General features: G+C 36.2%; 2 protein-coding genes across 9 annotated transcripts in view; one reads left to right on the forward strand and one right to left on the reverse strand.

The window, feature by feature from the left end:
• Window positions 1-14231, reverse strand: part of LOC129739720 (forkhead box protein J3) — a 103137-nt gene that overhangs the window by 46123 nt on the left and 42783 nt on the right. The gene's annotated exons all lie outside the window — the stretch shown is intronic.
• Window positions 6653-11635, forward strand: LOC129739743 (PDZ and LIM domain protein Zasp-like). Of its 8 annotated transcripts, XM_055731276.1 has the most exons (11): window positions 6654-7001; window positions 7450-7601; window positions 7659-7892; window positions 7954-8212; window positions 8333-8450; window positions 8556-8762; window positions 9021-9247; window positions 9799-10052; window positions 10168-10206; window positions 10730-10880; window positions 11205-11635. In XM_055731276.1, the coding sequence occupies exons 1-11, from the start codon at window positions 6900-6902 to the stop codon at window positions 11220-11222; spliced, it is 1761 nt and encodes a 586-aa protein (XP_055587251.1). In that variant the 5' UTR covers window positions 6654-6899; the 3' UTR covers window positions 11223-11635. The 8 variants fall into 8 exon arrangements, with proteins under 8 accessions (XP_055587236.1, XP_055587266.1, XP_055587273.1 ...); XM_055731261.1 differs by having other exon boundaries at window positions 6653-7001; window positions 8559-8762; window positions 10730-11635; XM_055731253.1 differs by having other exon boundaries at window positions 6655-7001; window positions 10730-11635.

The raw sequence follows: 14231 nt of genomic DNA on the forward strand, positions 1-14231 counted from the left end.
TTCAGCACTCAATCCAAATTCATAATGAAGATAAATCATTGCATCCATACTTCACACTCTGTATATTCTTATAGACTTCAAAGCCCTGCAGCAGTGGTAGGGAATATTTTGAAAACCACTACAATTCAAGTCAATACATACTTTACAGGTTAGTTGTATTTTTCAATCTTAAATGTTAGCTCATTATTGCATCCAAAATTCTCGTATCTACCGGTACCACGTGCTTTCAGCAGTAGAAGGTACAAACAACACCCGCCAAAATTTTCCCTTTCAAATGTTTAACGCTTAGTAAGCTTTGATTTGCTTTCCAGTACACGTGAACTCTGGATAGTCGTTTCTTACCCCCGGCCCATGGTGATGGTGAAAACAACCCGCCAAAGGAAACGAAAATCGGCTGCCAAATGGGTGCCATGACTTTTGATTTGTGGAAATAAAAACGAAAGTTGTATGGGAAGGTCCTTTTTCTTAGGTGGGAGGGGCTCAGAACTATCACTAAAACCTTACCCTGGTCCAAATACATCTCTGTACCAAATTTCAGGCTGATCGGTTAAGCGGTGTCGATTTGTATAAGGTGCATACAAACAAACATATATAGTCCAACTCATCTTTATATATGAGAAGATATTTTTTACAATGTTCAATTACTTCTTTACATTTAACATCCACTTAAGTAAAACTGCTTTGTATTACGGTAACACTCCCAAACACTTTGGGTTGCCAAAATTGAACCGTGCCAAAATCGAATGGTTTTTTCCTCAACTTTTTTTGTACTTGTTAAACGAACAATTGTCATTAGCGTACTTGTTTGTCAAATGTTACGAACTTTTAGTCATTTTTTTTAAAAAATTTTATCATGCTTTTTTTATTATTAATTAATAATAGTATATTTAAGACTCTACAAAGTTTTATGTGCCGTGGTATTCTTGAAACATATCCTTACAGCTACACTGCCGGCCAAAAGTTTGGGATCACCCACTAAAAAACATGCAAATTTTGATTGTTCATATCTCAGCCGTCTTAGAACATATTGAAAATCTTTTGATCTCATTTGAAAGATAATGAGCAATAGCTATCTCGGAGGTATTTGGCCCAAATATAATGTTTTAGTTTTGAACTTAAAACTTTACCTAAAGTTATAACATTTTCAAAAAATCGCACTCAATATTCAAAGCCGATCATCTCGGGATAGGATGGACCAAATCTCAAAATTTGAGTGGCATTAGAATCCCTATTCTTTACTTCTCAAAACACAATCAAAAAATTTTGTGAAAAAATTCAAAAACATATTTTTAATTAATAAAATAGACACTTGAGTTATCGTCCAAAAGTTTGGGATCACCCCTTTGTATGGTGAGTTTGGGATCATTCTTATAAAAACATGCAAATTTATTTTATTCATATCTTTCTCATCTAACATCGTATTGCAGATCTGAAGGGTTCATTTGGAAGCTAAGGAATTGTTGTTTTTCCATAAATTCATTCAAAAATAATATTTTGAAGTGATAACCATAAAAAAATCACCTGAAATTAATTGTTTTATTGAAAGTTCCCAGATTTTTTTTATAGTTCTCACCTTAAAATATAATTTTTGAATGAATTTATTAAAAACCAACAATTCCTAAGCTTCCAAAAGAACCCTTCAGATCTGCAATACGATGTGAGATGAGAAAGATATGAATAAAATAAATCTGCATGTTTTTATAAGAATGATCCCAAACTCACCATACAAAGAGGTGATCCCAAACTTTTGGACGATAATTCAAGTGTCTATTTTATTAATTAAAAATACATTCTTGATTTTTTTCTCAAATTTTTTTGAATGTGTTTTGAGAAGTAAAGAACAGGAATTCTAATGCCACTCAAATTTTGAGATTTGGTCCATCCTATCCCGAGATGATCGGCTTTGAATATTGAGTGCGATTTTTTGAAAATGTTATAACTTTAGGTTAAGATTTAAGTTCAAAACTAAAACATTATATTTTGGCCAAATACCTCCGAGATAGCTATTGCTCATAATCTTTCAAATTAGATCAGAAGATTTTCAATATGTCCTAAGACGGCTGAGATATGAACGATCAAAATTTGCATGTTTTTTAGTGGGTGATCCCAAACTTTTGGCCGGCAGTGTATGTTAGGGAAGGGGGATTTTTTATCATGCTCTAGACACATTTTTGTTTTGATTATTACTTCTGTTATGTATATAGATGTATATAAATGTATTTGGAATTTTTGACATTTTACTGCATTTTACAGCTAAAAAGTTTACTTTTCGACTCAGAAAAAAACATCGAAAGCTGCTTTTCTCGATACTGTATTTTCCATGCAAAATAACAGCAATTCAAAGTCCTTGCAGTCAAAATGCGCCAATTCTAGGGTTGTAGGTAAATTAGTGAATTTCTCGAGTTCGCATGAAATTGTGTTGTTTTTCGTTTAATTAAGGACCCTTTGTTTTAAATTCGGGTCTGCCTTGTATGTGTATGCAAATCGTTGCAAACCTCGATTTTTTCAGCACTCGACGTGATTATCCACGACTCGTGCTGAAAAAATCTACTTTTTGCAACTTATTGCATGAATAACTATTGTACTAAGTGGTAAAGTGAACTAAAGTAGCTTTCCCGCGTTGTTTTGTTTAATATTCAATTACATTAGGCTGATGTTTTTTTTTTAAATATATGATATTCAGTCAGTTTTTGACCAATTTTTTTGGTCACTAGATCTCGACTTTTCATGCATTTCTAAGTCCCTCTTAGGGTATTTTCTAAAGCAGAGTTTTGACAAAAAAAATTCGAGATTACACCAGATTTCAACATTTTCTGCATTTTTAAGTTATTTGGCATCAAAATTAAAATTTCTTTTTTCTGATCTCCTTTGCAAACCCACCCCCCACCCCCCCCCCCCCCCCCCTTTGGTGGTTTTTGAGGATCAAAATTCCGAAACTTTGTGCGCTTTGAGGCATCCTAAATCAATTCCGATTGAGCTGATTCAAAAAATGTGGATGGTCGTTTTTCAAATATCGATCGTGAATTTGTTCGCATATATTTGTTGCTATCCTTATGGTTCTGTTAGTGCAAAAATCATCGTTTTTGAATTCATTATTACAAACGATTTCTATAAGGTACACCAGGGTTACTGCACTGCAAAAAAACTACACTTTAAGATTATGTTCCTTTCACACATAAGCTCATGAATCTCTGCTACTATATGATTCAAATAAAATTTATGTTTGAGTTTTAGTTTATATTGGATTGGAATATGGTGTTCATTTCCTTACACATAACTTATATGAATGTGATAATTGAAATATTTCACCCTTTCAAAATGGCTACAATTGGAAAAAACACGATGTATGTACCAGTGAAAGAAATTTTATTGCGAAAAACAAAGGCAATTAAGGTTAGTAAATTTATTTTCAACTTCTAAAAGATTATTTTTCTTACGATTATCACAAAGCGTTTGTTGTTTTGTTCTATTTTTTCCTCACAGCAAGTTATCTTGTGGATTCCAGATAGTCCTTTAACAATAGTGGAACACTGGATTCTGAAAAGTAGCCTCGGATATTCTGGGCGATAAGCCACTGAAAAAAGACAGCAGTTGAGCGTCGATGATTTACATTAAATATTTTACTAGAAAATTATACCATCGGAAAAATAACACAACTGTCTCTCTTATTTTAAAACGCCTGAAGCTAGATTTGAAATAACATAATTTGAATATCAAATTAAAGCCTATTTGTAGGCGGTTTCATTTCACACATAACATCAATTTGTGGAAATTTATAAGTTTCATGTGTCGCCTACAGCTTTGAAATATTTCCGGAATATATGTGTGACACATAATTTGTAAATGGCAGACAAATTGCAAAGATCTATATAGGCCGACACATACCCCTAATATGTGGATTTTTTGCAGTGTGGGAACCCGGGGTAAGTGGAGACGATGGTGTTCACTATTTTTTCAAACTTTTGATGCAGAATGTTGAATTCACTTGTAATCTCTCGGCCCTAAAGAACAAAATAGATCTTTCATCCCTATCTCATTTTTCCAATCTATCCATTGACTACTAGGACGTGGCCGGTGTCGTTATTGACGTTCAAAGAGAGCATAAGTTTTTGCAGTGTGAATGAGCTGCCACTCATTTGACCTCTGGACAAAATTGATGGCCTCGATCAATCACGGAGTAGGAACCATTGATAATGTGGAACTTGTTATACTGAGCCACGCCTGCGATCGTGGAATTTTAAGTGCATATAACGAGAATTACTTAGAAAAATGCAAAAAGCCTTCAGAAAACGTTTTTATAAACTCTGATAGAGTATTTCAGGTTCAACGATTGAAGGTGTATGTGAGTAGTCAATCAAGCGAAGCTAAGGTAAGCAAGAATGTTAAATTTACTTGTAATATATTCAATAACTGCAAAAAAGATACGATTCCGTTTACAGTAAAATTTTCAACTGCAATTTGCTCGTAAACTACATAGGTGCCTCAGGCACATCGACAAATTCTATATCGCAACAATCCTTACATTCAAAATAAAAAATCAGGAACAGCGCTGCAGCGGTTCAAAATGAAGAAAAAAAGGTTTTTTTACATAACACAAAAATTTTGTCTCCAAACTTAGCTGGGGTAAGTGGGGATGGCTTTATACAAACTTTATGTACAACAGATATTATCAATTTTCTTCCCATCATCCAATACAATTTAGTTGCATTAAACATTCTGATTATAATACTGGGAAAAGTACTTGTTTGTTCTGGAATAAGTACAAATTTTCGACAATATAGGTTCTAGTGTGTTGCAAGATAAATTACCCAAAATAATCATTAAAAGTTTTCTTAATAATAGCAGTACCAAGCACATTTTCCAATTTAGGACTGTGTAACGAATTCAATCAAGAAAACACAAGTTTGTTGAAAATTTCCTGAGAATTCAACGGGAAAATCTACCACAGTTCATAACAACTTACGCGATAACTTTTCTTGCTTTGCATTATCAAGTTCATCTCTTCATCGTTTGTAAACAACATGTTCTGCATCACAATGAACTGAATTCTATCAAAATTGATCCACTGCTGATTTTTTAAAAATTAAATAAATTTGAACTATTCGAAAACCGTCCCACATACCCCGGTATACCTTATCTTTTTATTTATCTGGTGTAAATAAAAAAAAACATTGTAGCACGGTTTTCTCGAAAACAGCTTTAATACTCACAACCCTCTAAGGAGTCTAAGGGCATCATATGAATTTTAAAAAGGTAATTCGTAAACGAGATTCGCTGAAAAATCGTGCAACCCTGAAGACAAGTATCACCACTTTCCTCAATTGAATGAGAACTAAATAGAAATTGGTAGCCACTGGTTATTCAAAATCCGCCATAAAGTCAAAAAGAAGTGTTTTCGAACTGTAACGTTGGATTTAAAAAAGAAGAAAAAACAAATTTTGAGTCTGTCCACGTGGACATCCGGGTAGAGGGGATAGAAATTTGCCAAATATTCACGCTTGTCCACGAAGGGGATGAGGGAGTCAAAAGTATAACTTTTTTGTCCACGTGGTATCCTTTTAGAGCGTTCCTTAGTTATTGTTGTAAGCTACCCAAGTAACCATAAGCATTAAGCCAAAACCCTGAATCAGCATTAAATCAACATTTCTAATGCAAGTTAGCATGAAATCACCATTTCTAATGCAAGTTGGCATTAAATCAACATTCATAATGCTTTTTTGTTTTATATAAGCATTATTAATGCATAGAAGCAATAAAGAAAATTAGCACTAATGATAGCACTATGTGCACATATAGAGTAGCTCTAAAGCTAATAAGCATTAGGAGTGGTGTGACCCATCAGTACTTGAAGTACGGATTTTTTCACCCACCTTATCAGCATCAAGAGTGGTCGAAATGGTAAAGGCGCAAGGAGAGATAAAGGCTGCTGCGGGATCCTCGGTTCGTGACTCAGAAGAGTTCATTAAGCAGGCATAATCCTCCTTCATTCAGCAGGTTGATTGATGTCGCAGATATTAATTATTTATTTATTTTTTGTTCATTTGAATTATTCAAAAAATAATAATTAAATAAACAAAAGGTGTTCTAAGTATGCATTGTTAATGCTTTTATACGGCTTGCGAAAAATGACGTTTTGAAGGTGCTCTAATTCAGCATTTGTAATGCTTTTTAAAGGCAATGTTGTGATAGCATTTAATCAGCCCGCTATTTCGCCTTTTTAGCATTAAATCTGCATTATATACGCATATAGTGCAAAACAAGCATTAATACAGAGTTATATATGGGAATATAGTGTTGATTAAGGGCTATGTTTTAGTGCTTATGGTTACTTGGGTAAAATTATCACCAAGCTTTAAAACAGTGATAAGCTTTAAGCATGTGTTAAATTATTTCGGTCCATCGAAATCAAATGAAATCGAACTCAGTTGATCAGCAATAGCAAAAAAAATTGTTTACAAACAACTTATTCGTCGCCTGAATTGCTTTGTCGTCTATTGAAGTTTAATTTAAACATGCTCAATACACGAAAACCAACCGACAGTCACTGTAGCCTCCTGTACATATATCGAATAGTTCCGTGAACTCGTAATGTGATTTTCCCGTACTTCTGTATGAGACAGGATACACAATACTACATCGGTAAAGTCTGCAAACGGCCTAGAAGGCCACTGCGAGGCCGGTGAAAGTGATCATCATCCAACCCATTCACGGAAGTTTCGTTCTCACTAATCAGCAGCACGTTGAACGGGAAAGTTGGTGAAAATCAGGCGGCGTTACAGTTCGATTTCATTAGCTGGCTTTAAAAAGAGGGAACAAATTCTATCACAAATTTGAGGAAACAAGGATCAATTCTTGAGACTTTGGTCGTTTTGGTTGTGATAATTACCGTTAAAGCCAAAATGGTTTTGGATATAGCTGTTTCCAGGTTGGATAATACGACTCCATTCGGATTTAAGCTGGTTGGAGGAGCGGATTTTGATGTCCCACTACAGGTTGTGAAAGTGAGTTCTTCGTTAGAAATTGCTATAAAGGAGAAATTAAATTAAAAATATGTATACTTTGTTATGGATCCTTACAATTAAAAATGCTGAGAAAAGTGTTTCGAATGTGAAATTTTTCGTTTGTTACATAATGATTTGTCACGAGAGCGATCGAGAACATTGAACTCAGAGTATAGATGAAGGACTTTATCGAGTGGAAGAATTAAATTCAGAACAGTGTTAAGAAAGTGAAGATCGTATAAACTTGAAAGTCTAACAGCATTTGATAATTATAAATTCAAGTGAAAAACAGGTCGCCATATTGATTCAATTATTCGACATTTTAGCCTTGATGTGATTAATTAGTTGCGAATGGGAAAAACAAATTGCATCGATCGAAATCCGATTGTTTTAAAAATAGATCCTGTTGGCTATCATTGATGGTGTTCTTTGCTTGTTTTCCGTTCAGATACTACCAGGAAGCATAGCCGAGGCTGTCGGTATGCACGTTGGAGATGTCGTAGTGCGCATTAACGATATACCGACTGGCAATCTATCGTACTACGATGCTCATCAGCTGATGGCTTATGCCGGTAATCATTTTGTGCTGGGTATTATGAGGTATGTGTGATGAAAATGAGGCACGAGGCAGATCAATTGATCTATAAACTGTTTTAGAGCACGTGAGGTGCCACCAGAGCAGAGGGCTGTTAAGGAGAGAACACCGAGTGTTGAAGTAGAATATATCAACACATCCCCAAAACCATTCTGGACACCCAACGCAAATGTCGCTCTAACAGCAGAGGAAAAGGAGATTGAAGAGAAAATACCAGACGCTGCCATTACGGACGAACAGATTGCGGAGATTTTGTCCGGTGAAGCTGAGGTTCTGAAAAAGCACAACATTATTGGGTAAGATAGCATGGTAATGTGTTGAGTAGGGTGTAGAAATCATCATCATCGTGTTATGTAGAGTAAATTTCAACAAATTGATACCAACATCTGGCGTTTTCAAACAAAGCGAGGTATTCAAAACACTCAACAGTGAGCTTGTGCAGTCGGAAGAAGACAAGAAGTGGACGACGTTCATGCAAAAACCGTCACGCCCGATACCGAAATCGCGAGAGGAGATACTACGTGAGAAGAATCCCCCCAAGGAACGCTATCAGGTACGAATCGTAAAGCAGCCGAAACCGAAGACCGCTCCCGATTATAAGCCACCCAAATCGCCGGTAAGTTTCGTGCCCGTCTGTTTCGTTCATTGTTGTACTGTCACCGAAAGTTGAAGGACACGCGGAAACATTCGATCTCGTCGCGAGCAGTTGATTGTTATATATACCGATTTGATTTAGGAACCAGTGCCAGAACCGGAACCCATCCCGTTGTACGACGAATACATGAACGAGCGAGCAGAAGCTGAAGTGGAAACCATCAAAACGCTCGAAGCAGAACCTGTTATGGAAAACCCAGGTAACCTAGGTCCTTATCCTGAAGATCCAACTACCCTTCCAGAAGATATCCTCGGTCCTTGTCCTGAATGTGTCGATAGTTTTGATAACCTAAATACCACAACAGCAGGAACGACAGAAAGCCCAGCAAGTGAATCCGAAGAGGAAACCTCTGAGGAATTCCGCTCTCAGCTGGAAAATGTTCAAAAGCAGTTGGAGGCCTTATCAAGCCTACCGAATACGATTCAACTAACGATCGCTGCACTGACGGAGCAGTTGGCCGCTCTTGCACAACCGAAACGAAAATCAAAAAGCGTAACTCCTCGTCCAGAAGGTATTCGAATATTCCGATCATAAGCCATTGTCTAATGCATTTTAATTCCATGAGAAAAAAAAACACCAAACCCACTTATACACCGAAGTTTTCGTTAACCATAATCCATATCACACATACAGTTCGACACATTTGATCTTTCTTGTAGCCAGTGCGTATCGTTCGTCTAGCGCGGTAGAGGAAGTATACGACTGCATTGCATTCGCGCGTATTCTGAGAGTACAGTGCATTGACCGCATCGCCGTCATATATTTTCAGAGAGTTCAGCAGAAGTAAATGTAGCTGCCGAAGCCGCTTCGGATATTATTCCGGAAGTAGAGGAAACGTTTGAGGTTTCTGAGTATAAGGGAGAAGACCAGCAAGATGGTGAACAGTCTTCTGGTTCGGAAGAAGGGGAACACATTCTCTACACCGAGGAGCAATTGGAGAAGCTACAACAAAGAATGAAAGAACACGACATCGAGTGGACCGACCAGAACGACAAGGTAAGATTCGCTCAGTTATCAATTGCAAGGATTTTCGCCAGAAATAATCAAATGTACGTTTCTTTGTGATTTCAACAAACACAACTGTCAACAACACCTTCCAACATACACGAAAGAAGCCAAAGTACCAAACAGTCGAGTGGTCCATCGTTGCACACAGAATTTATACAGCAAACTTTGAAGAGGAGGAGATAGAATACATAACACTGCCAATTAAAATATCACAGTGTTTTTACACGGAAGTAGCAGATTCTCTGACAATCGCATCTTCCACACAGGAAATTCTTCCTGGACCAATAGAAGCACAAGCATAAACACCTACTGTATAACAGAACCAAATAAACGCAAATACTTCTGATCTTACATTTCTTTACCGAATTACACTAAACGCTACCTAAACTATTGATTCTCGAAACGCTGAACAATTTGGGTGGCTTCGTCTACTAACATGTGCTATGTGCAACCTCGTCATTGAAGTAATATCTGTTTCAACCAATTTTTCCATCCCTATTCCTCCTAAAACCCTCTTAATTTTAACTGGGTGCATCCAGAGCTCGGAAGAATCCTCACAGACAGGTGGATCCAGTAGTGACACCCATACGGCGATGCAGAACGAACTGAAAATGCAAGTGGTCAAGAAGAAGAAGAAGCACGTTAGCGCATTTGGGCCTCTGACTCCACAGGAACGGCCCATCTTTCTGCCAGGCGGACGCAAATGGCGCAACGCCAAGGACGCTTTCAATGAACAGTTCATCGCTGAGGTGATCAGTTCCCAGGCAGAACTGATCCAGGGCACTACGCTAGGGTAAATTACGACTTTTATACTTAAGACTTTCGTTTCAGATTCCATGAATCATTTTGCAAGGATTAGCGTTGTCATTTTCTTCATTGACTTTATTCTCGATTCATCCATTTCGTAGGTGCTATTACGAAAGCCCTCATCTCGGTTATGACGATAGGTAATTGTCCTCCCCGGTTCATTTGTTTTGCATCGTGTGTTTGGCTTATTTCAAGTGACTAAAAAGTTACATGACTAATCAATCCACTGGTGAAGTGTTTCTAGAAACAGGCAGGAAATCGCTCAGTCATCCACACAAAACTAATATCATTCAAAAGTCATTTAACAGCCATTCTGTGTTTTAGGTGAAATTCTGGAACTACTTCTTCGCGAAGGATGAAAAGAAACCCCAGGTCTACCGGTAAGTACGATCCGTTCGACAAGATTTCATCTCATTCCATCCAAAACGATTTTCACCTCCAAGGACGGCAACGGCGGCCAAAAAGTTCTCCAACTGCGGAGCGATGGTTGAAAAGTTCGAACACGTCCTCTTCAAATAGGTATGCCAGAAGCTAGAATGATCGTTTGATATGTTTCAACCTGCATGAAAAAAAAACTCATGAAATGCTTATAAAATCTCCTCTCATATAGATTTAAAACTGATCTTTTAAGCTATAACTTTTTTGTGCACTTTCCTATAACAGGGTTAACTTTTTGAAGTACCAGCAACCGGAGAAAGATCTTAGCTTCATCAAGGATAGCGAGGTGTACAAGTTGGTTCACGATCAGAACCCGCCAAAATCTGGCATCGAACTGCGCCCGGAACTGGTAGTGGCCGAGGAAGATGTGCGAAAGGTAATGCATGACGAAACCATTTTCCAACCCCGCAAAGATCGGGTGTTTCTATTCTCAAATTAATCATCTGACTCATATCCTAATACCCCGATTTCTTCCTGTACCTATACGTGATCATCCATTCTTCTTTTCATCTCGCAAATCTCGTCATTGCATCCATAAAATGATTGGCTCACGTGATTCGGATGCACATCTGCCCCGGCTTTACCTCCAACGTTTCCGGATTTGGCTGCGGTTCTGTTCCCGATGGCCCGATGCACGTGATGGCTCGCTAATCAAAAACAAATACAAAATATCGAATTCCAAAAATATCCTTGCACACAGTGTGCAATGCCGTGTTGAGTGAGGTCCTTTTCCGAAAGTTTGTGCATATTGTACGCGAGTTGTTGTTTTCGATTTCTGCCTTGGAAACAAAGCTTCAACTGTTTTATTTATACAATACCCATCATTTACTTAGTAAGGTCAGGTGATCAGATGATTAAGTTTTGCTTGCGTTTTGGCTGGCTCACCCACATAATTGGGAATATAGAGCATCGACAAGTTTAGGTTTAGGTTGAACTGTTAACTTAGTTAGGCGTTTCATTAAATCACATGTTTAGTTGTTCTTGGTTGGATTTTAGTTGGTTCATTTCATAATTCATGTGCTCACCGTCTCCAGTGACTGGTGAGACAGCTGTTAACTTTAAAATTGTTTACTTTTGTCCGCAATATTATACTGTTAAACTATGTTAAAGTCGAATAAACATTGAAAATGATTGAGGGAAACTTTTATTTCATCATATCCGAATAACATATTATAAAATACTTTACTCTAAACTAAAACTTTTTAAAATCGAACAGCATCTTAAATTATGGAGAGAAACTTTCATTCGATCATATCCTTAAAACATATTTTGTCAATAAATGTCCATTTACAGTAAACAGGTTCTGTAACATAATAAAATCGGTGGGGAATGATTGAAAAAGGAAATTTGCAACCGGTTTCAGTGTTTGAAACCTTTTAGAATTGTTTTTATTTCGATTCAACCGCCGATAAAACCTGCGCGGGGGTATTGATATAAAAAAATTATAGGAGGTCCCCTCGAAAAGATATTGGACGTGCTAGCTGCTAGAACCTATTTTAAAAGGCTTTCGAAAGCGTTTAGATATGCATAGAAATTATTTTCAAGAAAATAGGCATCAAATTTTTCATGTTTTCATATAATTTTAGAATATTTTTTTTTTTTTTTTAGGAACTGATTATGAGTTCCATGAATTCAAACTAATAACTTCAAACAAAATCGTAATACGAAAAAGGTAATCAACCATTTTAGAATAAAAACTCAGGCTAGCGCAGTTCAATCTCAGATAAACTTCAAAGACATTCCAAAAATACAAAGTAAAGCCCAAATGCTATGCTTAAGAGAATGTCTTTCCTTTCTAATTTATTTAATGACCAAAATTTAATAGTTGAATTAACTTTAAACTTCGAACGCTGTATGTTGTGACCATATAAAAGATTCAAACTCATCTTTCCTAAAAAGATTAAATCTCTAACGCAGAATTTAATCCTAGATTTCAAAAAACAGATTTTCTATAAATTTTTCGATTTAAAATTGGAAGAACTATTTTAGTTTTGGAGTTGATATAGAGTTTAAAATATTTTATTTAGAATATACATACTTAGCATATTTTAAAATGAACAATCATAGAAAAATTGAAGAACATTTTTAATCTTATTTTGACAAGCAAAAAGCAATTGAAAACGTAAATTGATCGAATCCGTGTTTCATCATTAAAATTGGCAATGTGGGTCCAATTGTACTTTCTAGAAAGGGAAACGAGGGGCTATATGCGTATATTAAGAAGAACTTTTAAAGCTTAGTTAATTTAGAAATGGGACAGTTGCGAATGCGTGTAGCGTGCATATAAAAAACCATTCGTTCGATCGAAATCCTTTCTATGAAGGAAATAAAGGTAAGCTTAAAATAATTCATGAAAAAATTTGTAAAAAAATATTATTTTTTGTATGAAATATTTCCGGCGGGGCACACTTTTTTCAGTCATGTTATTGATCAGTTTTTCCCACTTCGTCAAATCTGTACTTTGGGTGGTTGCATCCTCCTCCTTCAATTTCCTCTACTTTTAGGACCAATACTTCTCCTTCTTGTGAGAAACTGAGGGCAATTTGGTGGATTCATCAGTTTCGAAATTGACAAGACTTGTTTTTTTTTGTGCCACTGAAAAACGTTTTTACTGGAATGTCTGCTGCCAAAATCTAACAAAAACGAAGCAAAAGCATTATGAGATTGAACTTCAAGTATAATCGGTTAGTTTATATGTATCGTAGGTTGCGAAACATACACACAAGAGTACTTTTTTTAAGCTTTCAAAAACAGCGACAACAAAAATTTTTGTTTTTTTTCCACAGAAGCAGAGTTTAGGCAAATCATTATATTTTTTACAAAACAACCAGAAAATAGATACATTAATCTGCTAGGGACTCTGCCACGATCAGAAATGTTATAAAATTCAATCGCTGGAATTTGTTTGAAATAGAGTTTCCATAAGTTTTGTCATCCATCCATCAGGCTTATAAGCTCTGGAACTATACAAAATTTTGTTGTTTGAGAATAGGTTTTAATGACTTTTGCGGAACATTTCAGCGATCTACGTTTAGTTTTCCGCTTACTAAAAATTAAAAATTCATGTAGGTATAAGTCTTGACTTCCCTGATGAGCCTTACCCGTAGTTGTCGATCATGTGCTCCACTCCAACGCATGATTCGAACTTTGTGATCATTTTTGACAGTGTTTGCATACTTCTTCACCACTGACGCAAGAATTTTTTTTGAATATTCATCCGTTTTGACAGCTATCGATTTAATAATGATGGAAACTGTGCAAAATATTTTTTTCTTTTTCTATTGCATCGTTAATAATTCAAAAGTGCGTTCATTTAAAATTGGTAAAAATTAGGTTGGATAATACTTTTTACAGGCCACAAAATGCTGTCAAAGTTTTGTATGTCCGAGAACTATAGTAAATAAGCTATCAGAAAAATAAAGTGACCCATTTCTAAATGAACTAAGCTTTATTCTATCAAATATTTCAATAGATAAATGTATAAAAACTATATGCACCCTAGGGTGGCATCCTAGAAGGTCATGTCGAATTTCGTAAACTGACCATATGCATTTTGTAGATTGGCCCGAAAAAACGACTTGTGAAAGTGGCTCCAGAGAGTAGAAAATGATTATCGCGAAAAAGTTGTTCATTAAAATAGCTCACTTGCGCCATCGATGCTCAGGGAGTTGAGAGACATAGTAAGCAAGATATATTCACAAACCAAGGGTATGATTTAAAAGTAGTC

The sequence above is a fragment of the Uranotaenia lowii genome, chromosome 1 (genome assembly GCF_029784155.1).
Source record: "Uranotaenia lowii strain MFRU-FL chromosome 1, ASM2978415v1, whole genome shotgun sequence".
In the NCBI taxonomy this organism is placed as follows: domain Eukaryota; kingdom Metazoa; phylum Arthropoda; class Insecta; order Diptera; family Culicidae; genus Uranotaenia; species Uranotaenia lowii.

What these genes read in the sequence shown, in the direction of transcription:
- LOC129739743 (XM_055731253.1), top strand. Translation starts at nt 6,900, where the DNA reads ATGGTTTTGGATATAGCTGTTTCCAGGTTGGATAATACGACTCCATTC. An exon ending in ATAAGCCACCCAAATCGCCG is followed by an intron (nt 8,213 to 8,332) that starts GTAAGTTTCGTG and finishes GATTTGATTTAG; the next exon opens with GAACCAGTGCCAGAACCGGA. An exon ending in GGACCGACCAGAACGACAAG is followed by an intron (nt 9,248 to 9,798) that starts GTAAGATTCGCT and finishes GGGTGCATCCAG; the next exon opens with AGCTCGGAAGAATCCTCACA.